Source organism: Denticeps clupeoides, chromosome 6 (genome assembly GCF_900700375.1).
Source record: "Denticeps clupeoides chromosome 6, fDenClu1.1, whole genome shotgun sequence".
In the NCBI taxonomy this organism is placed as follows: Eukaryota; Metazoa; Chordata; class Actinopteri; order Clupeiformes; family Denticipitidae; genus Denticeps; species Denticeps clupeoides.
The window spans coordinates 16157750-16181407 of NC_041712.1; the positions used below are offsets into that span (position 1 = coordinate 16157750).

Here is a 23658-nt window from a genome sequence, read left to right on the forward strand (position 1 = left end):
GATCTTTGTTTCATGAACTGAAAAATGAATACAGCCCAGTGCAATGGAAGCTGAGCAAATTTTTATGTACTCTCTGATTAAACCCTAAGAAATGCACTACAATTCCCAGTGCAACTCTCCTAATTCACACTAAATCCATTTTAAACAGAGCTGGAAAACTGTAACCGTTTTTCCCAACAATAAGATCTTGTAACTTGTAATCTTGTAAAGAGATCCCATTCGAGAGTAAACACAGTCCCACAAAACAAGTGAAGTGATTCAAGGCACCAAAATGTGTCCTCTGTTTTTAACCCATCACCCTTAGTGAGTAGTGGGCCAGTGGGAAGCCAGGAAAGGCACCCGGTGAGCAGTGTATGGAGAAGGTGCTTCGCTCAGTCGCACCTTGGCGGTTCAGGATTTGACCCCACTTCCTTGCCCGCTAGGCCCTCACTGCCCCAAAAAGTAGCAACAAAACAGATGAAATCTCCATGTCTGGGGCAGTGGTGGCCTAGTGGCTAAGGAAGCGGCCCTGTAATCAGAAGGTTGCCGGTTCAAATCCCGATCTGCCAAGGTGCCAATGAGCAAAGCACCGTCCCCACACACTGCTCCCCAGGCGCCTGTCATGGCTGCACACTGCTCACCAAAGGTGATGGTTAAAAGCAGAGGACAGATTTCATTGTGTGCTTCATGTGCTGTACTGTGTATCACAATGACAATCACTTCACTTTCACTTTAAATTTGCCTGTTCTTTGTTTATAGCACAAAGTGCAGAAGCATTCTCCTTGTTGCTGGAGATTTTTGCACCAGCTTCCAAATGTTTCATTTCTATCACTTCACTCAGGCTCAGGCATGGGCGGAAAAGGTGAGGTCAGGAGATGCGTTTTGATTAGCACTAAAATGGAAGCTGAGGTGATAAAATGAACAGGAGTCTGAGGTGTAGAAAAAAAACTATCAATGAGTCATAATGTACAGTCTTGTTGGCCGGCATCCGCGTCCACAGTAATGTCCTGCCCTTCACGATCTCTGATTGGTTTAGAATATGACAGGGACCTAATATGTGTTTGTTGCATGCTGGTTCGAATCCACATCCGACAAGGTGTCACTGAGGTGCCACTGAGCAAAGCACCGTCCCCACACACTGCTCCCTGGGCGCCTGTCATGGCTGCCCACTGTCACCATGTGCTGTGCTGCAGTGTTTCACAATGACAATCACTTCACTTTCACCTGTGGTGATCAGGACGTAACACACATGTGAACAGGCAGAACCTAGCTAGTCCAGTGACATTAAGGCATCACAATATAACAGGGCCGAGCTGATTTCTGGGCCATTCTGGGCACCTCCATAACTGCCAACGCTGCATATTCTCAACCTGCCATGTAAACATAATGTTCACATTTCATAATGCACGTAACTTTTAATGATTCCACCACGCTGCAGTTATAAATTATGTTGTGAACCTTAAAAAACAATTGTTAATGCAATGGCCAAAAAAATTTATTTTTAAAACTTTGTTTTAGAACTCTAATGTACCCTAGAGAAGAGCTTAGTTCCAAAAGTAACAAGAGGGCACTTGCGTGGTACAGTAAGTAACCTTCAATCCAGTTTGGTCACTCTCAAATATTGACAGCATGTAATTCTACACCATCTCAATCATTTAATTATTTATGAAAAATGTATTGGGCTGAAATGAGAAATGTCGCAACAGATTTCCTTTATTCCAAGTGTAGCGCAGTCTGCAGGGAAGCGGCCTTCTGATAATAACCGCAGACATACATTCATGCATATATGCACACACATACACACGCCCACACACGCTCAAATTAAAGGGGGAAAAGTCAATTCTCGCAGCCTGAGAACGAGGCAGGCTGCGCTTTATTTTGTTTAATTCTCAACTATTTCGCCTGAAGAGATTTGATGAACAAGTCCCAGGTTCTGAGGAGGCTGCATGAATGTGCGTCTTATACACGGATAAAGTGAAGCTTAGGCTGATACACCGCGTCTGCTGAAAGAAAATTTCCTCAGATTGCACGCTTTACGGACTTCTGCACAAAAGGGTGTCTCAGCAACGTGCTCTTCGCATTGTAATCGATTATAATTAACCTGCTGAAGCCGCATGCTGTGCCACCCCCACGAAAAGAAAAAGGCCGTTTTTTTTTTTGTATTATTTGCACTGCTGCCTGTCCACAACATTCACAGACTCAATAGGCCTTAGCACTTAGCATCATTACAGTGACCATTACGCAAATAACAACAAACCTAATATGGTTGTGTGATCATCTCGTCTCCCCATCTGCTCGGCCCTCTGCAGGTCCTGGTTGGCAGTGACTCGATCTGGCCTCCCCACTTCAGCCATCTGGCCTCATCAGCTAATCCGTCTCTCTACTCCTCCATCACTGCGATGAGCCCGCTAATAAGCCTTCTCTCCTTTGTCGTCGGATCAGCGCAGATTGAACACAGAAGTAGCTTTGCAGTTCTCACCCACGTGTTATTAAGCTGTATAATTTTAGAATTTATCATTTTGCACGGATGTGTTTACATGCTTTATGAAGTGTAGCTTTTTGGTTCGTAAGTGCAATGTGGGTTAGGCCTACATTTTTCATGAAAAGGTTACTCATGGGCGGAAGCCGCGCCAATGATGTTTGACAGACTGCATGCATTCCGAACTGTTTAATTGGGAGGTTGTCATAGTAACCGGCTCAGCACAAACATCTCCCCCTCGACCCACAACCCCCCCCAAAAGAGGAAGCAATTCTCCATACTGCAGAGGCCCAGAGCGGATATGTATTTTCCCATCGAGGGACAGAGGGTTCGAACGTAGTAGCTGTTCGGGGAACGCTGGTAAACGCGCAATACCAGATGAAGACGGCAAATTTGATTTCCCTATTACTCACAATGCACATGGGTGCAGACGAAGCGCCGAAGGTGGCCTTTTAGGCAAAAGGTTTACAAAGGGAAAGAACTTCAGAGAGAATAACCCAGGAGTGTTTTTTTTTTTGGGCATTAGTGTGCAAGACAACACAGTCTGCCTCTGTGCATGGGTTTAAATATGTATGTGTGTTCTGTGTGTGTAACTGTGTGGGTGGCTGTGCGTGCTTGTGTGAGTTATGTGTCCTTCCAGGATGAGGACAAAGGGCAGCTAAGCTTTGAGTGCCAAGATGTTGAAGACTTGTTTCTCCCATCAAATGCTGTGAATTCCACACGGACACATGCAGCACGGCATCAGACAAAATGACAGCCCACTCCGGCTTCTCAAGGGAACATTGTGCAATTTAGAAATTTTACTTAAAAAAAAAAAACGAAAAAACGCAACTAATTGCTCGGCTGGATGACTGACAATTTTGATACATTTTTACATTTACATTTACAGCATTTATCAGCACCTTATCCAGAGCGACTTACAATCAGTAGTTACAGGGACAGTCCCCCCCTGGAGACACTCAGGGTTAAGTGTCTTCCTCAGGGACACAATGGTAGTAAGTGGGATTTGAACATGTAAGCAACACTGCCAACTTGTACAGTAGCTCTTTCATAAGCTCCATCATTGACAGAGCATTGATCTTCTCTGCACATTATTGCATCATTCAGAGCAACAGCTCTCATTAAATCGAAATGAGAGGTAATTACTTCTGTAACAGGACCGTAGTCTAAATTATCTGAGAACAAAAGCATTAAAAGATCTTGAATTGAGTGACTATTCACTGGTACAGTACCGAGTCGATTTCTCAATATTGATGAGTTATGAAGTGGAAAAAAAAGTGTTCTTTATTAGCACGTTTTTACAACAGTTCCCTAAAAAGCATGTCGTTTATGTGTATCCACTGCTCTGGAGCAGGATTTAAAAAGCGCTGTGCAAATAAGCTGGTTGTCATTAGAGCAGGAGCAGAAAGATTCAGAAAATTCTGTTTCATCTACCTATTTAAGTAAGTACAGAAGATGCCTTTCCTTAGAGTAGCAAACAAGCCCCATGCCTAGCACATAATGGATATTTCCATGAGAAAGCTACAAAAACACTTTACATGATCCTTTTTTTTTTGCATTGTAACGTGAAACTGACATTTAACAGAGATCTACATGTACCAGGAATATATAACAAGGCCTAGTGTTGCCTTAGTGCAAAAACATAAAAGCAGATTACATAATACAATGGGCCAACATATTTCACTCTAAAGAATTTAAGCCAGGGCAAGTAATTGCATCTTTGCATTAATGTTATTCTTATTGCCGTTCCCATTAAGAAACCATGTAATGTTTTCCCATGTTGTCTATCTCTTAAATTTAGATTTTTTTTAGGTTTGTAAATAACAAATATAAAATTAAAATATCATGAGATCAGAAAAGAGCAGAAAACCCCTTAAACGACATGAAGGAGGTATGGCACAGTGTGTTACACATAAATCATGTATCCAACAGAATTAAACATTACACATTATTGAAGAAAAGTAAAGGGGTCCAGGCATGTGAACAAAAGATGCTGACCTAGTTTCCAACCAGTTCCCAAGTATAGTTTGCAGCTTGAATCAAGTTGTCTCACACACAACATCACTGACTCCCCTCATTGATTCATAAGTGTGCGTGTGTGTGTGTGTGTGTATGTGTATCTCAAGTAAATCTGGTCAGCTCTATATATTAGATTCACTCAAAATTCACTTGAAAGCAAGTCTTAGCCCTAAAGCCTCCCACAGAAGGTGTGTGTGAAATCTTTCAGAATGGCGCTTTGGCGCTTCTCCCCTCATGAAAACGGATGAGACACTTTCTCTCCGCATTGTTCGGCCGTTTTGAATGACACAACGGCATGAAATGTGAAGTTATTTCCCTGAGGGCCGCCACGGCACCAGACACCATGAGCCATGGGGCCACACGGCCTGTTCTCAGTGTGATTTGGTTGTGGGCAGGAAACTGCGCCGCTGGCCTTTAGAGAGTTGGTGTGGCATCAGTCGCGAGTAAGATAACAGTAAACCAGCGCGATTACCGACAACGTACAGTATAACATGTAGTATGTGATTATGGGCTTAGTTTCTCGTTGGTGGGGCTTGTAAGCACCAAGTTTGCCCTGAGGATTTACAGAAATAAACAGACAGGAACAAGAAAGAGGACTGCTTACGAGTGTAATTAGTTCTGATGGCCAGAAGATAAATGCACAATACATCATAAGGTCCCCTCACCTCCTTTGTTTCTCTACGCTTGTAAAAGGTGTCATACATCACAAATCGCTGTAGTCATCTCAGGACCACAGCTGCTAGCAAACCAAACATTGGTGCTTCACTTCAGTCATTCGCTGATGGTGACATCACATTGAGAGCCACCGAAATATGGCCCTGTGGGTGACTGTGGCAAACATGTAAAATATCACTACTACTACTGCATACAATACCAAACCACATGCAGTAACAAAGTTTATCACAGTTATCTTTACATTATGAGATCTGTTGTGAACCTGATCAGTGTTTCTGCATCTGTATTTACATTTACATTTGCAGCATTTATCAGACGCCCTTATCCAGAGAGACTTACAATCTTTGGGTTAAGGGTTAAGTGTCTTGCTCAGGGACACAATGGTAGTAAGTGGGGTTTGAACCTGGGTCTTCTGGTTCATAGGCGAGTGTGTTACCCACTAGGCTACTACCACCCATATATAAAGTGCATGTATGCAGTGTCTTTCTCACCTCCTCATTAACATATACTACATTCTTGTGTGTACATCCCTAAATTTGTGATGCGCATAATGATGCGCATAATGATGAGCATAATGTAGGCTTACAGTTAGTTACAGTCCCCAGTACCCAGCCACTGGGGATGCATGTTTCTCGGTGCCGGTCCCAAGCATGGGTAAATGGGGAGGGTTGCATCAGGAAGGGCCTCCGGTACATATTTTCATGACCATTGAAGGCATCACAACTATGAATGGACACATGTGGAGTTATGTACTTAAAACATGTTTTATATTGTAGTTTCTTCAAAATATCCACCCTTTGCTCTGATTACTGCTTTGCACACTCTTAGCATTCTCTCGATGAGCTTCATGAAAATAAAGAAAACACATTGAATGAGAAGGTGTGTACAAACCTTTGGCCTGTACTGTATATTGAGTTATGCTGAGTTATAACTTTTTGTAATAAATGCACTTTCTGCAGAGTATCCATTCTCAGTGTTTGTGCTTTAGATAGTCATTTTGCATGCTTAGCTACAGGTTCCACACAGAAATGAAAATGTCCATTGCACGAGGTGTATAAAAGTGTGGCAATGTATGAACCCTCTTCATAGTTGCAGAGAAAGAGGGGATCAAGTTTTCCTTTCCATATCTATAATAAATCTATATATTTTCTCTCCATGTAACAGCAAATGAGAATTGTAAGAACAGCCATCACAAGCATCAAACATGAAAGAGGTACATAAACTGGACAAAAGAATAAAGTCAATCCAATACAAAGAAATAAAAACCTGTACCTGTTTATTGAGAAACTTTTCACTGAAAACAAAGCCTGGTTTTCATTCTGATCCAGTTGTCCTTTCAAATGGACCCCAGCGGGACATTATATTGGCAACTGAATTGACATTTTAATACCTTTTATATAAGAAATGAAAAGAAAAAAAAAACGACACCTAAATTAAGGGTGCATTTCGTCTAACAGCATTGATTGGGCCCAGTTTTGTCACAGTAGCAATTTTCATTCCAGAGCTTCAGGAGGTGACCCTGTTCTTGCAAGCTTCAACAAGCATGCTGCAGAAGATATGGAAATGTGACAATTGCATTACGCCAAATCATCAGGCATCTCATTTTCATTCACTCCAGGCTCGTCCAATTACAGACAAGTTGGCAAAAGAAGGGACCAGCAAACAGCGTCTCAACATACAGCTGCTTGGGCACTTTGTTGGCATAATATTTTTTGCCTTGCCAACTCAGTGACACACAGGCGCTTTGTGCTGCCCGTGGAACGAATTGGTGGAGAGGAGGGGATTCGCGCTCCCTCTCATTTCTCCCTTAAAAACGTGTCAATGGGCACTTGACGAGACAGCTACATGAGGCACTGCAGGAGCTTCTGGGCCTAAGATCAGTGATGGAGAGCAAGGGAGCGCCAACCGAACGCAGTCCGAGGGCCAGCAGGACGGGCCGTAACGGCGGCGGACGGATGGGTGGGTGTCGGGCCGAGGGGGAATCAATTTCCGGACTGCTACAGAGCTTCTTAATTTCAGCTCGACTGAGGTTGAGGCTGAAAAGAGGCATCTGCCTCGGCTCGTCATTTAAAAGCCCTTTCACAGCAGGGTGCTGACATTGATGGCTGGAGAACGGACAAAAGGCCACAAACGTTTAATCCAGTTGCACTGCTGCTTCATTTCAAAATGTTCATTTACATGCAAGTATCTTTTGAGGTTTTTTACGTGTGCATTATAAGTGAAAAAAGTGAAAGTGAAGTGATTGTCATTGTGAAACACTGCAGCATACCACACAGTGTCCTCAGGATTTAACCATCCCCCTTGTTGAGCAGCGGGCAGCCATGACAGGCGCCCGGAGAGCATTGTGTGGGGACGGTGCTTTGCTCAGTGGCACCTCAGTGGCACCTTGGCGGTACAGAATTTCAAGTCTGTTTCCTTACCCGCTAGGCCAACTACAATTTTTCTTTTTTCTTTTAAAATAAAGATGTACAAAGAAAAAAATCTGTAAATGAATTGCTGTGGGGAGGATCCCTTTCCGCTGCGGCCTCCCTCAATTACAGAATCCATACATTGAAGTTTCAATTTGGAAAAACAGATTGAAAAACAGAAAAACTGTGTCTTATCTATCTCTCTCCCTCACTCACTCTCTCGATTCTCATTCTGAACCATGTCCATCGCAGCAGGGCTACAAAATGTGCAAGGGGGTCCTTAGAAAACCTAAACGAAGCTTGCAAAGGAATGTGGTCCTCAAAGACGTATTGGCCAGAGTTTTGTGCTACACCCATGTTGTAAATGTATGGACTTCTGATGAAAAAATAGGAAAGGATATTCCTATTACAACTGGTAAAAATTAAGAATGCATGTGTGACGCCTAGTTGGCCCTAATCACCCACAGGAGATGCCTGTTAAATATAAGTTTCTCTCACACCCCCGTTTCCTGCATATTAGTTTACTGATACGTTTTGTACTTTTCTGGCCATCGTGCCATGTACGTTTTTTTGTTTAATAAGAACCATGCAGCTCCAAGATGTCGAGCATCCCTGCCTACATTCACTCCAGGCTCGGAATGGAAGCATGTATTGACTGATGGTCAGGTTTGTGAGGGAAAAATGAGGATGACTGTATAGTCACTCCTGAAGTGGCAAGAAAAGCATGCAAAAATTCAATATAGCATGTAACAAAAGTTCTACGGTGGGGTCCTACGGTGAACAGAAAAATATTCCAGTTCAGTCCCTCAGATTCTGTTTTCAGTTATAGATTTTCTGCTGTAATGCACTGGTATTATATTCTTCAAATACCTTCAGATATTTTAAATAATCAAAGTAAAATGAGCAGTAACTGACTAGTTCAGCCCACAGTCAGCCCAAATGTTCCAAAACAGGCAAAAGTATTTAACTGCAGGGACCACTTAACATACTAAATAAGAAATGGCCCAATCTGGCAACATTAAGCACCAGATCCTGACTTTTCGTTTACCTTGTTTGGTTTGGTTATGTAACTTTGTCATAACACCATGATTATATATTATAATTGTGACCTCTTTTAAACCTTCAGTGCTTATATTCAAGAATTATGCTCAGCAATTTAGCAATATTCACTGTAAGATGATTCTTATATATATAAACTAAACCCAGAACACAAAGTGAGACATTCTCAGGTTTACTTATTGCATGGAAAGTCATTATATTACAGTACTTTTCAGCATTCACAAATTTTTTCTGTCGACGTTTTTTAATTTGATCCTCAACACCACAGAGCCTGCCCCATGTGAAGCATAGATGTCTGTCGACACACAACATTACTGATAATGATTAAAGTTGAAAATCACAAACCTGTTGCAACTGTATTTCTGTCTAGTTCTGGCGTAGTTTGGCATATGTCAGCATTTTCTCCCTGATTCCCTTTCAAAAGAATGTAATTTGAAGGCAAAAATTGAAGACCCAAGACACAAAAACTGTGTGCAGTACAGGATATTCTCTAAATGTATATTTTCTAAACTTTAGCAGGAATAAATGTGCTGATATCTCACTTTACAGTTTATGGACATTTCTAATATCCTGATTTACATTAAAAATCAACATAACTGCCCACCACTATGTTGAATATTATCTTATGGGCTACATTTACCCTAAATTAACTTCTGAAGCTTTACGACACACACACACCTTTCGGGTCTTTTGCAGCCAAATTTGAGAGAAGCTACATGGATGTCCCATCTACCTTTAACCCCTGCCTTCAAAAGAGCGATACAAGATCCATGAGAAGTTGAAGCGTAATTGTCTTCTGAACACAGCTCTGTCGCGGCGGGTCATTCGCTAAAAAACGCAGCAGTTGAAGTAATTTGAAATATATGGCCTTAATTGAATCCACTTCCAGTTGAGGACCAAGCTTTGACCTCATTTACAGAAGAGGTCTGGAGAAAGGTGAACGTCGGCCTAAGCAATTAGAGGGCGTGAGATGTCCAGCAAGACTGATTTAGCTTGACGTATTAATATGCACCACCAGGCAAAGGCAGTCATGCAAAGGCCTGTAGAATTGGCCATGAACGTGACCAGCAATTACACCAAAAGCCCGAATGCGGAATTATAACTGACCTTAATTGGGTAAATAAACTGGAAAAATGGTCTTGAAAGTGGCTGATTAAGTTCATGGAAAGCAGAGCCTTGGTGCTGATGTGAAAAATCAGGTGAGCTTCACATATGGCAGTGCATGTTGATGGCCCCTGATTTGTTTTGATTTGATTTCTCATTTTCACGCCTGCACACTACTCTGCTACCTGCATTGCTTCCAATCTGCTGGGAGATTATGTTGTCCCCAGAATCTCATCACTGTGCTCTTATAGAAATATTTTTTCCTATTCCGAGTGTAAGAGTGTATTTGAGAGCTAGCCCCTCAGAGCCTAGAAAAAAAAATGGAAGAGACATGACATCAGACACATATCAATACTTGTCAGTGCATGAAAAGTTTGAATTCAGTGTTGAAGGATTTGAATCAGGCATATTCTACTTGATGGTGTATCTCAAGGGGTCAGTGCTAGAGAAACCTGTGAGGGTACCAGGCTTCTCAAATGCATAGGCTTGGATAAGAAGAAGTCTACCTCTTGGTTATGAAATGGTCACTTTGACCATTTACAAGGATCACACCTTGGAGCGTCACTTCACCTGTATTAAGGTGCCTATAACCATCATATCATTCCTTTCACAGATGAGACCACACACCTGTAATTACTCTCTTGTCTTCACTATGATCACCCCTGAATATTTCATCTCCAGAATAATGGCGATAATTATATATGGCAAATTTCAAAACATAAAGAAAGAATGGACAAATACAAATAATTTATAACCATTGTAAAAAGTTATTCAGTAGACAAATAATTTCTTACCAACATGTCCATTCCGATCACCTCTTCTCAGCATGAGTATTATCCCTGTCTGTTGGTTTCAGTCACTATTCTCAGAAGAGAATATTCTCCAAGTGCTCCACAGCACTCCCACCCAGGTCAATGGATCATGAGTGAAGGTGTTATTAGTCATTGTGATACACAGCACACTCTGCACACAATGAAATGTGTCCTCTGTATTTAACCCATCTGTGAGCAGAGGGCAGCCATGAAAGGAACTAGATGAGCAGTATGTGGGGTCGATAACCTGCTCAAGGGGACCTCAGTGGCAACTTGACAGTTCAGGATTTGAGCCTACAACCCTTCGGTTAGGAGTCCGACTCTTTACCCGGCAGTATGTTTGCACCTGCTGACATCAGACTAAAACAACCTCCCTGTCCCATATAACCTACTTTTAATTTGACTTCCTTGATTTACTTTTTATTTGTTTTTTACAGACGCTTAGTAGTGGAAGTAGAATGTCGGGGGAGTTAATCATGTCCCCACTTCTTTTCTCTCTCTATAGAGGTGGATGCATCTGTAAAAATTCAGAAGTTTCCAGATGACACTATACTACATTCTGGAAGAAAATGAATACGCCAATGAAGAGGTGTAGAGGCAACAACTTGGAACAGAATGAACTAAAAGACTGTGGAGATGACTATTGATTTTGGGAAAACACCACCTGAGCCTCTCCACCCTCGACTTAAATGGATCTGCAGAAACCCGTGAGGAGTCCTTCACATTCCTTGGTATCATCGTCTCACATGACTTCAAATGGGAGAACAACACTGACTCCATTCCCTGGGAAGTCCAGCAGAAAACCAATTCACCCTGCCGACCAGCCACAGACACTTGTGGTGCAGTTTTATTCTGTTGTCATCAAGCCTGTCCTCACGTCCTCTCTGACCGTCTGGCTCGGTTCAATGACGGCACGAGAGAAAGTGCACAGCGTCTTCCACACAGAGGAAAAGATCATTGGATGCTCCCCCTTTAAAAGACCTCTACAAGATGAACAGCAGTAAAAAAAATGGGCCTCAGTGATCCCTCACATCCTGCCCACACCATTTTTCAGCCACTACCTTCAAGGATAAGTCCTCCGCCAGACTGCACACCGTGGATATTGTGAACTGCTGAACACTGCTGAACTGTATGCTGCACCAGAGTTTCTGAATTATTCGCTACCCCTACATCAATTTAGTCAATAGAAATAGACACATAGGGCACTATTTTCAAACTGGTGGTAAGAGCAGAACTACACGCTGACGTCAACCATTAGCATAAATAAAAAATATTTTTCTACAAGATCAAGAAACTACCAAGCAGTTCTTTGTTCTTTTATCTATTTATGTAAATATCGAGCATGAATGACTAGTGAACAATCCCCATACACAGCAAATAGCGCTGCATTTAGCTCCCCTTCTAAAATAGCGGCCATCGCATTTTTATTTTTGCTTATCTTTATTTTATTCCAGGGACTGTTGCTGTTTCATCAAATATCAATGTACAACCCACTATCTAAACTTGAACTTTTTTTTTTTGATTCACGAAAGCTAACAAAGGTCCAGTTATCTTGGCACTAGTTCATCACAGTTATCTAAATATCTCCTGTATTCTCCAATGAACAAATGAACAGATTTTTTTAAATGTCACACTAATTCATGCCACAATTTTCACAGACACTTGATATAAAAATGGGAAAACATATTTGTGGGTTGCCTTGGAAATGGGAGACATTATGGACTGCTCATCTCATAATATTTTCTACATATGTACTACAGACCAAATCGAGTTTCTTGTATATCTCCACATTGCATTGATAAGGGCTCAGCCCAGTACTCACCAGCTGACACACAAATTATCATTCATTTGACATTCAAATATGACTTCATTCAACAAAATCAAGGAAAACCCAGTTTTCCTCGGAGCGACCCTTTTGGCAAGCATACATATTCAGTAAGTCACCTCTGAACAGTAATATCAACAGAACAACAGACTCAGTACTGCTTGAGCCATAACATCAGTAAAGGAGGTTTAAGATCAGATGATTAACACACCATCATGCACCATTAAAAAAAGTTGATAATCAAAGTATGCATTACAGCTCAGAGTTAAAGTGCTTTCAAAGTGGCCTTTGTGTGGGTGAGGAGAAATCCCACTGCACTCAATTTGCAAGGTTTGAACAAGTCCATGACTAAGCTTGCACAGGAAGCAGGAGGCTTCCATTGCCACCTTATTCTTGCTTGAGGAACACGTCTGTCAAAGGGACCAAAGCAAATCTAACAAGTGATCTCACTTCAACTACGAGTGGAAGTTATGGTACTGGGGGGCCCATTGCAGTAAGAATGGATATGGGCACTTAAAAAATTATATACTTAATTCCTTGACATCTTTAACTTAATGCTAAATGTTAGTGCTATCACTAATTTAAAATAAATATTTAGAAATATTACATAAATATTTTCGTCAAATTCCATAGCATTAGGATAACATAATTCACTAGATGAAAAAAGCAACAGTGACTGCCAAACTGAAAGCTGTCAACTGCCATTAAAATGGAAGCATTTCAGAACTGATTATTCTCAAATGTCCATTCATTTGATTTAAAACAACACAGAAACAATTATTCTGTGTCCAATGCAACCCGACAGTTAAGCTACAAAAGAACATTTCCTTTTTTCAAAAATGATCAGGGATGCCACTGACCAACCAGAACCTTTTTCTGCGTGGTTAAGGTACTGATTTCATACCTTTTGAAGTATCTCTGCTGGCATGCATTGATTATATAAATGTCATATGTGCAGTGAATTCCCTCCTTTTAAATTACTGACTTGCAGCTAACTTACGGAAAGAAACTGTAAGACGCCTGTTCTTACTCTTATTAATTATATATAGTTTTTTGTTTTTTTTTTACATTTGAAGATGACTGAAGTTCGAAAAACACACATTACTTCATCACCGCATCTCATTTTAGTGAAAAAAAGGGATGGTGAGCCTGCTCGCTAACAATCCTCCAGGTTTTTCATTCCTTTTAATCATGATCCTTACACCAAGTTCAGAAAAACGCTCAGTGCAGTCTTGTACCCATTTTCGCTGAGCTGTTTTGCATGAGTTGCCAATCAAGCCAAATACATTATAGGAGGAACTATATCATCGAACAGCAATTCTGAACACAGGATGATTGCCTAGACCTGGGAGATAAATCTATTTTATCAATTAATTGGACATTTTGGTAAAACCATGTGTAAAATGAAAATTAACCTAACCTGGGTCATTATTAGCTCCAAAAATAATGTGCTGACCCCAATAGAAGACCCTTGTTTGTAGACTCATTTTTAAGAGAGAAGCCTGAACTTGAACTTGATGAATGTGCATTTAAAAAGTGCCAGAACTGTCTTATTTGTACCAATTTGAGGATACTGACTGTAAGAAGCTATAATTTTAAAAATAACATGATGGGCTAACTTGAGGGTTGCATTTTTATCCGAAAAGAAAGGATGGAGACTCTTAAGTGTTGACTTGTTTGCTTGTGACTTACTTACTTACTAACTTACTGTTATATACAGTAGCGATTCCACCTCATGCCCAGCCCAAGCAAAGAAACTGCATTTCACCACTGCTGGTCCTTGTGTGTAGAATGTCCTGTAACTAAGCAACCACCTGCAGAGTAATTTGCTTCCTGTTTCCTCTAGCAGCCACTGTACTGCCCTCACACTTTAAGCAAACTGTCCAGATCTGAGCAAAACTCGTTTATTGCATTCTGTGAATGAGCAAAACACTGGATATTCACATTCTCGATCTAAATTCGTTATATGGTGCCTCTGGATTAATTATTGGATTGGTCAGACCCATTCATGAGCCCACTGTCATTCTGATGGCAATTCCAATGAGCAACAGCGAAGAAATGCATGTGAATGTCTTCTCTTGAATTCGCTTGTTGACTGTTACATGGGGAAAGATGGCCCTGAGAATCAATTAGAGTGAAAAAGCACTCTACGGCGTGCATTGTTCATCTGCGTTACAGAACCAGGAGAGAACAACGCGTTTTCTGTTACTGGGACCAGGAAGGTCATGCAGAATGGGTGGCGTGGAAGACAGAAAGCTCTGTGTTAGGCGTTCATCAAGACAACCTCCACACCCCCCCCAACCAACTCCAGAGAACAATGGTGAAAGTATAGTGGAGAACATGTACGCAACAGTATTGCATGTACATTCTTCCTAAATTCCCTTCAGACATTTCACTGGTCACCTAGAAGGATAATGAGCCTCCTTATTGCTGTGAAAAATGTTAATGTATCTCGGTAGCGAATAAAGGTCTCTTCCCTCCTCAGACACTGTTTATTATTTGTTCAGGGTCACAGTATAAAGACTTAATTGATACATAAATAAAATTTTAATGAACTTAAAGCAAACAATTTCATTTCAGCATTTTATAAACCAGTGTTTGGTTCTAAAGAAACTAAATATTTTCTGCTATTTTCTGTTATTTTATTTTCTGCAGTCAGGCTTTGAAAGGTTGTGTATGTGCGTTGGGGTTTGTGTTTGTGTGTGTGTGTGTGTGTGTGTGTGTGTGTGTATATGAGTGTATGCATTATGTATGACTTTTTAAAAGGCAGAATTCTACACAAAAAGAACTGCAAAGCACAATCATCCTGCCCTAGAATACCAAGGAACTGGCGAGGAAGGACAAATCTCGTCTGGATCATCAGCTACTCCTTAAATGACTGATATAGCTGCTCCGGTGGGTGACCCGAATGATGACAGGGATGAGAGTCGTTTGTCATAAAATAAAATAAAATTAACATTTCCGCCTACAGCCTGTGCCCTCATTTCACAATTACCCTTCATCCTGCCAGCAGGAAAACACATAGAATCTGGAAGTGCCTATGCAAGAAAAGAGAGTTGCGATCAAACCACCAGCCACAGTTTAGTGTCTCTAGACCCTCCCACCCTCCATTCAAAAACTGCTGTCGAGCCCCTTGGCTATGTGGCGAACGCTGTGTGTTATTGATGCATCTCGCCACTAAAGTCCCTCACCTGGGGGATAATAAATTCAGTGTAGAAGACAAGCTGCTCCGCACTGCTAGGTGACAAGGATGTCACCTACACACTGTCTGATGGAAGGCGCGTTATGTAAACTGTATGTTTCTCGAGAAGATCGGAACATGACAAGACACATGCAAACCCCAATCACTACTGAATTAGAGGAATGTGGTGTGGGGTTACAAATCCTGTCTAAATAATAGAATAAACAGCAAGACAGATATATTTATAAATACATTATGATCAATGACAGGTGAAGTGAACATTGATTGACTTGTGGCACCTGACAGTGGGTGGTGATATACAGTGTTACGTCGCTAGTGAACATTTTGTCCTTAAAGTTAATGTGTTGGAAGTAGAAAAAAATATAGACAAGCATGAGGATTTGAGCAATTCTGGCAAAGGCGACTGGATCTCAAAAATGGCAGCTACTGTGGGATGTCCCTGCACTACTGTGGTCAGGAGCTACCAAATTTCGTGGAAGAATAATCCTTTGATGCATACTGCCTACCTTGCTGCTGACCAAGTACAAACCTTCATGGGCTTAGCACCTTCATGGGAGTTTGAGGTGTAAAGCTGGTCTCCTAATTCTCCCAGTCTCAAACCAATAACTCCTCTTCTGAGATGTGCTTGAAAAATAGGTCCAAACTGTCATGATCTGGTCCGGAAGGGGTTACTCCGCGTCGGGGATCAGGACCGGAGTCTCATGTTAGTTTCAGGGGCAGTGGTGGCCTAGTGGTTAAGGAAGCGGCCCCGTAATCAGAAGGTTGCTGGTTCGAATCCTGATCCGCCAAGGTGCCACTGAGGTGCCACTGATTAAAGCACACTGCTTCCCGCCATGACACCTGTCATGGCTTGGTGTCATATAGTACAGCATACCTTCTGAAGTCTAGTGGAGTCCATGCCTCAGATATTCAGGGCTGAAAAGCATAAGATGCTTGGGTTTAGGCAGGTGGTTATAATGTTATGGCTGACCTCTGTATATGAGCCTTTAAAACAATGGTGAATTTGGGGATATGTGAGTAATCAGTCATGTAGGGCCGATCAAGAGGGTTTCACTATCCCAAATCTGATAAAAGTCCATTAACTGTACTTCTGATGTATTCACTGCATGAGTCACTCTCTGTTCTGACGGACACTGAGGACCGTTTGATTGCCGTGAATTATTTGATATCCCTGCTTGAAATGAATGCCTTTCATTACATCTCCTTTCATCTTATAGTTGTTGAGTAAGCTGGGAGATAGCAAGTTGTTTTTTGTTTTTTTGGGGGGGGTGGGATGTTGATGCTGTTTCAGAAATAATTATCACTCATGATATTTAGGCCTACATAAATTACCCAAGCTTTCCACCCAGTCAATGCTGCCTCCTTGCACAGTTTATCATATTGTGTTGGTGTTAAACATGAAGACCACATCTGTTTCTCAATGAACATCTGTCCTTATTTGCATATTAATGAATAATTATGTTAATCTGATTGCCACTAGCACCCCCCAGTTCAGTGGTTGAGGCCCTCCCGGGTGACATCCACTCACTTTTAAGCCATATTTTGGTGCTGGGTTTATGATATTTTATTGTAAATTTGTTCAGAGGTGGCAGACAATTAGGAGCCAGTACAATAGCCTTTCTCCTGCACTTCAATAAGAAGCTCTTCTTCTAAAAGCTGATAGAGGACAATACTTCAAAGGTCCTCACTTGTCAATGCAACACAGTTCCTGCACTAGTGATGCCAGTTGCTTTGTCACAGCATAGCCTAACATCAAAGGATCTCATAAAGAGTGATCCTAAACGTATTTCAATTATGTCATCACAGTGTTAGGAATAATAGAATTAACAAAATTTTGATACAGAGAACTGAAACATCAGCAGTTTGGGGCAAGTCAATAGCTCCCGACATAATGCTATTAATATGGAAAGAGCAGTTTTAAAGGACTTTTATTGGACTGCTCGAAATGGCCTATAAATTGTATTTTCACCAAAAACACAACACTTTTCATGAGAGTGTAAACCTCAGAAGCAATTCAAACAAGTTATGGAGCAAATTACATATAATGACTAGGCGTGGGTCAAAAAAAATCAATATGACAATATATCACCATACTACATTTGGTGTTACATACAACGATATACAGTTTGAACTCTTGTTTCATAGCAGAAAAGACAGGATGGAACTGAAAGCTTTACCAGACAACAGTAACACTTACAGAGTATTATTGTGATATCATGGGCATGTCATAGACAAGTGTCCAACAGTATACTGAGTACAGCAAAATTAACATGTCGTGACATCATCTCACCCCTCATCATGATATTGATCAAGCTGGATAGACCATAAACTGTACATAAAAATATAATATCATTAGTGTACATACATTATAGCATAGTAATAAATCATTTCAAGAAATAAGCACAAAAAGTTCATCCGTGGAAAAAAATTAAAATCATAAACTGTTATTAATAAAAGAGATCCTAATTAAAACATTCACTTCATAAGAGCAATTCTGATGCCTTCTACTGCATTATGCCATTAAAAGATCATTTATTAAATTATTATTCCACTATGCAAGTCAACAGGAAAACACTTTGAAATAGTCCAATCTAGGTCAAGTAAGCACACCCACATAATGAACTTTCAAAAGGCTAGAAGTTGAAACACCTTAAAACACTCTACAATTTAGAGACAATGCACCCCCATGCTTGTTTTAATGGGTAAAAAGGGTCCTTAATGTTACTCTCCTATTAATGTTATAAATGTGGTCAAAATTAAGCTTAAGAAAAACGCTGATGTTAATCTACATAAAGAGCTTTGCGGGATGGATTTATTGCCAACGTAGATGAATGAAAAGTCTTAAAGGACAGCTAAGCCAATGCCTGGTGTGGGATCTCGGTCAATTGTTTCTCTGGATGGCGTACAACTTGGCGCTGCCTGCCATGTGCATAATTCACCCTTTTTTAGACAAAGTACTGAGTTCTGACTCAACTCATCGAGCACCATTCATCTCTGTCTCTGTGGTTTTAGGATGTCGCTTCTCATATTGTGTCAGAGCAAAAATCAAATATGCCTGTGTTATGCAATATTGTGCAAGTCTCTGGTGTGACAAAATCTCTGTGAGGTAGCAGGAACCTGGCACCGCCCCAGGTGGCAAAATTCTGTATGTTCAGCTATACACACACACACACACACACACACACACACACATACACACAATGCACTCAAAATACACTCAAATTACTTCTATGGGAGACAACTAAAAAGGTTCAGCAAAACCAAAACAATATTTTTTATAAAGTTAGAAGTGATAAACCCACATTTCATGATGCATCATTGCTTACTAAATGCTTTATTAAATTGTTTTAATAAATTTCTGGCTCTACTAAGATATCTGTGAAAAGGATTTGTAATAATCAATGTACATTTTTAAAGCGACAGACTTGCATTAGTGGAATTAATTGTTGCTGTTGATGGGTCTCTAAATTCATGCAGATATTCCATTCATTAACAGTTGTCATTTATAACCACAGTCATTAACAATGTCTGGACCGGATTTTTGAATAATTTGATCTTATTCTCTCTTATTTCTGATCTTATTTCACTCAGGGTCAAGTCCATCCCGGGACACTGGGCGCAGGGCGGGTCCTCATCCAGGCTGAGGCACCAGCCCACTGCACACACACACGTGCACACAAGTCGCCATTTTACAGGGCAGTGGAGGCCTACCATGTAAGGAAACAGACCCGTAATCGGAAGGTTGCTGGCTTGAATCCCGAACCGGACCAGGTGCCACTGAGCAAAGGACCGTCCCAACACACTGCTCCTCGGGCGCCTGTCATGGCTGCCCACTGCTCACCAAGGGTGATGGTTAAAAAAAAGAGAGGACACATTTCACTGTGTGCAGCGCTGTGCTGTGGCGTGTTACACATGACAACTAATCACTTCACTTTCACTTCACTTCAATCCACCTACTTTTCATGCATTTGGACTGTAGGAGGAAACCAGAATATTCCAAAAATACCAACAAGCGCAGCAGACACAGGTCCAAGCTGGGACTTGAACTCACAACTTCGCAAACCGCCATGCAAACACAAAGACAATTTGATCTTATTTTGCCATAAAAAAGGAGGACATTAGTATTTTATTAATTTCTGTTTCATATTAAAACCTGGATTAATAAATATCTACTCTGTGAAACAAATTTGCACGTTTGAGAATTGCATAACCAAACTATTTCATTTCCTTTCTTCCTATCCACAGTGGGCTTTATAATCTACATTGTTTACAGGGAAGTATATCAAAGCAACTCTTCTGAGTTTTGTAAAAGCAGCCATGGTGGAATACAACCTCGAAATAGGATAATAACCCCTGCCAGAAAAAAAGCAAAAATGCTCCTGTCACATCTCATATAAATTGTTGCCCTCAACAAATTCAGATTTTTCTTTCTTTCCAGACCTCCGAAACACGAAAAAAATCCAATCTGTTTAATATCATGTCATAATTACGAAAGGTCACACGGACAATCTGACAAGCTTAGTCCTCACTATTGACGCGCGCGGAATAAACAAATTGATTGGCATGCTGCTGAGCGCACGCCACGCCTCCGCCCCGTTGTCCGCCACAAAAAGTACAGCGGCGATGGAAGCGTTGCACCGAGGGAAGAAATCCCTGTAGTGAGCACCTCGACGGTTACACCTCGGCTCATGTTTCCTGTCAGCTCCTCTCATCCGGCAGATAAAGCTGTTCCACACACACACACACACACACACACACAAAGTCGACAGCAAACACGCAGCTTTAATCTGGAATTTGTCACTGAAGGACAGTGTTAACGAGGCCGTGGCGTTTGGTGGGTTTATTCGAAGCCCCCGTCACGTTCTCCTGATGCAGGTGGCTTAATCCCCCTCTTAACTCCCCGCTATATTACGTTTTTTCCCCCGATTAACCCCCCCCCCCAAAGATAAGTTTATCTGCACAACCAGAAGATGGACCCCCAGCCTGCAAGGAGCACAGCCCGCCGCTCTCATCGATCAATGTGACACGGCGAGCCGCGGAGGACGGCCGGGGTCCGCTGTATTTATGAAGCCCGCCGCGCCACGGGCCGGCCAGAATGCAAAGGCCTGTTAGGAAATCTACAGATAGCGACCTGTCACGGAGAACCGCGAATGTTCTCCCTCGGCCTCCAGCCATCCTGTAGACAGATACATCTTTTACCCACCGCTGGAAAGAGTGGGTGGGTTGAGGCGGACACGGATTACGACAGCATACAGGGTCTGATGGACGATCGAAATGATGCAGCGACACATAACTGTGCCGGCGAGGACTTATTGCCGTGACGGCTTATTAGTGTACCAACACATCAAACTGCCAGCTTGCTTAAGGACTAGAGGTTTGTGTTAATTAAAATGTATGGCAGGAAAAAATATGGGGCGTTCACATTTAATGTCAAATGTTTGTGTCGAGTGAAATCAAATGGACCTGTATTTCCTAGTCACTGGATCCCTGGAAATGTAGAGTAAAAAAGCCATGGAGTGTTCCCAACACAACACAGCCTGTGGTGAGGCCCAGAACATGCACAAAATCAGACAGCTTCTGGCCTCAAAGGACCGGCTGAATTTTCCCGAGCGGCAGCAAGAAGCACCAGGCCTCCAGAGAAGGCAGCACGCTGTGACAAAGGGGCAGAGGGACTTTGCATTGGCAAACAAGAGCGAAAATTAATCACCCCCGTGGTCAGAGCTGAAGCTCAGCGGCACTTGCCACCACAGCAGTATTCTCATGTGGCTCAGGGGGGAGAAAAAGATCCTAGAAGCACCCAGGTGTTGGATTTCACAGCGTGGAGAAGAGTTGAGGCTCTTGTCAGTGGTGCTGGGGAACCTGTAGAGTTTAGACTTTTGTCCTTTCCATACTGTAACATCCATGAATGTTTTCAGGCAAAGATTAATCACACAGAAAAAAAGTCCTGTTATGCTGCAAAGCTGGAACAATTACTGGTCTAAAAAATTTATTATACTATAACTATATTACAGTCATGTTGAGTTTACTGTAGGATTTGGTTTGCCTTATTGTTTTTACTACAGTAAAAGAAAGCATCATTGATCATTCCCTAAAAGTCAATAAGAGTACTATCCTTAACCGCCTACTCAGGGTCATGGAAACTGGAGCCCATCATGGGACACTAGGCGCCAGTCCACACACACCATTCACTCATATCTACGAACAATTCCAAGTTGCCAATTTAACTAGTGTCCATGACTTTGGACGGTGGGAGGAAGCCAAAGAACCCAGAGGAATCCCAACACAGGGAGAGCATGCAAAACATTTAATAACTTTGAAACATTAAAGACCATTTAATAACTTTTAATAACTTTTTTTAAGAACCTTAAATTTTCCCACTAAATTGTTTTGAGCCATTATTATAATTAACAGCTTTATAGCAGTATAATCACAATAGCAAACTTAAGGTCATGGTGTATTACTGCCAGAGCTGTGCTGACATTTCACAGTGCAGCATATCTTCCGACACTGGTATGGCAAAAATTGCATTCCCAGTAAGCAATGGCTGCCTAGCAACATATCAGCCAAGGAAACAAGGCCCCTTTAGGACTGCTAACAGAGAAAGGATTAGTGTGACGGAACTTTCCAAAGGTCTTTAGATCTTCTTTTTTTAAGATTTTGCTGAACAGAGTTGACTTGATACTGGTTCTGCACCCACAGACACTGTTTCACTCAGGGTTCTCGGGGTGTGAGTTTAGAACTGGCCTCATGTCATACCCAATTTCCCTTGCACTCAACTTGGATAGGGCGCAGCTGGTTTCCACCACGGCAGTGTTTCTTCTCAGCGTCAACTGTCAGGCTTGCTGCTTTAGTGCCGAGGCTCCAGCGCCTTTGTGGAAGTGTCACTGCTCTCTGTCAGAGGATGGCCAATATGCTCGTCCTCCCATTAAACCTAAAATATTTGATCAAGACATGCAGATGAGCTGAAATGCCCAAACTTACATTTCCATACAGCATTCAGCTTCATAGCAGAGAAATGAATTTTCACGTTTTCTGGTAAAATCATATGTGTTTTATGGTAACAGATATTACCATAAAACACATAAACAAAAAATTTTTATTTGATTTTTCTTTAAATAATACTTTCATAACGCAGCATATATTTATGAGTGAATAAGATAAGTTATACCTAATGGTGACCTATAAAAGTACATTCTGATGTAATTGGAATATAATGATGGTTGGTACAAAGCAGTCCCTGCTCTTCCTCCTGCTGCATTAGCCCGATATGATTATATGTGCAGGGCCTAATGGCCAATGCTATAATTACATACACTGTGTGTTACATTCCATGAGCCATGCAAAAGGGACACTGATCCATGAACACCTCCTCATCCTTTTCAAAATGTGACTTGTCATCACTAATTCCTGCATTGGGGCCTGCACATCACTCCATGACAGCATGACCACTTTGCAGTAAAGAATATCTAATTAGAGCTATGACGGACCAACATAAAATGTGCGAATTTTCTTCAAACGACAGAGGCGCATGAGCGATTGATCAAAATGTGCATAAATCCATCACTGCAGCTGCTGACAACTGTCTGGCAACTGGGAGATACAAAAACGATCGATACAGCGGCCTGCTTGATTTAAACATCAAAATTCAGGTCTGGGTTAGCCTGCCTGAACCTTCTGCTTAACATGTGATCAAGTTTAACAATCACTGCAGACTGTGTCCCTGATGAACCTCCTCAAGGAAATGGTCTTTAGGCTGTGGGAAAAGAAAAACCAATAGCCCTAAAGTAATGTCAGCAGTTTTCGGGTCTGAAAGGGACAATATTGTTAGTTTGAGCAAGAGGTGGACCACGGTGTTGGGAAAAGAGGTGTCAGCAGCACTGATGACAGAAAGTTTTTTTTGTGAAAAGAGCGCAATACTGGTGATCAATGCACTGCAGTGGCAGTAGAAAGCACCACAGGAAGTGAAATGAGATGCTGGTAATGACCTAGTGAGTGAAAAACACTTGCCTATAAGCCAGATGACCACAGAAGTCCAGGGGGACTGTCCCTGCAACAAGTCTAATCATGCAACAAAGACAGAGATATTTCTATCATAC

At 41.6% G+C, this 23658-nt stretch overlaps 1 protein-coding gene across 5 annotated transcripts in view; it reads right to left on the reverse strand.

Annotated features, from left to right (window-relative positions):
- Positions 1–2348, reverse strand: part of LOC114792459 (neurotrimin-like) — a 135585-nt gene extending 133237 nt beyond the window's left edge. For all 5 annotated transcript variants that reach the window (XM_028983603.1, XM_028983600.1, XM_028983598.1 and 2 more), the window contains exon 1: positions 2237–2348. In XM_028983603.1, coding sequence (XP_028839436.1) covers positions 2237–2333 — 97 coding nt within the window. In that variant the 5' untranslated portion in view covers positions 2334–2348. The remainder of the gene's footprint in view (positions 1–2236) is intronic.
- Between the last annotated feature and the right edge of the window lie 21310 nt (positions 2349–23658).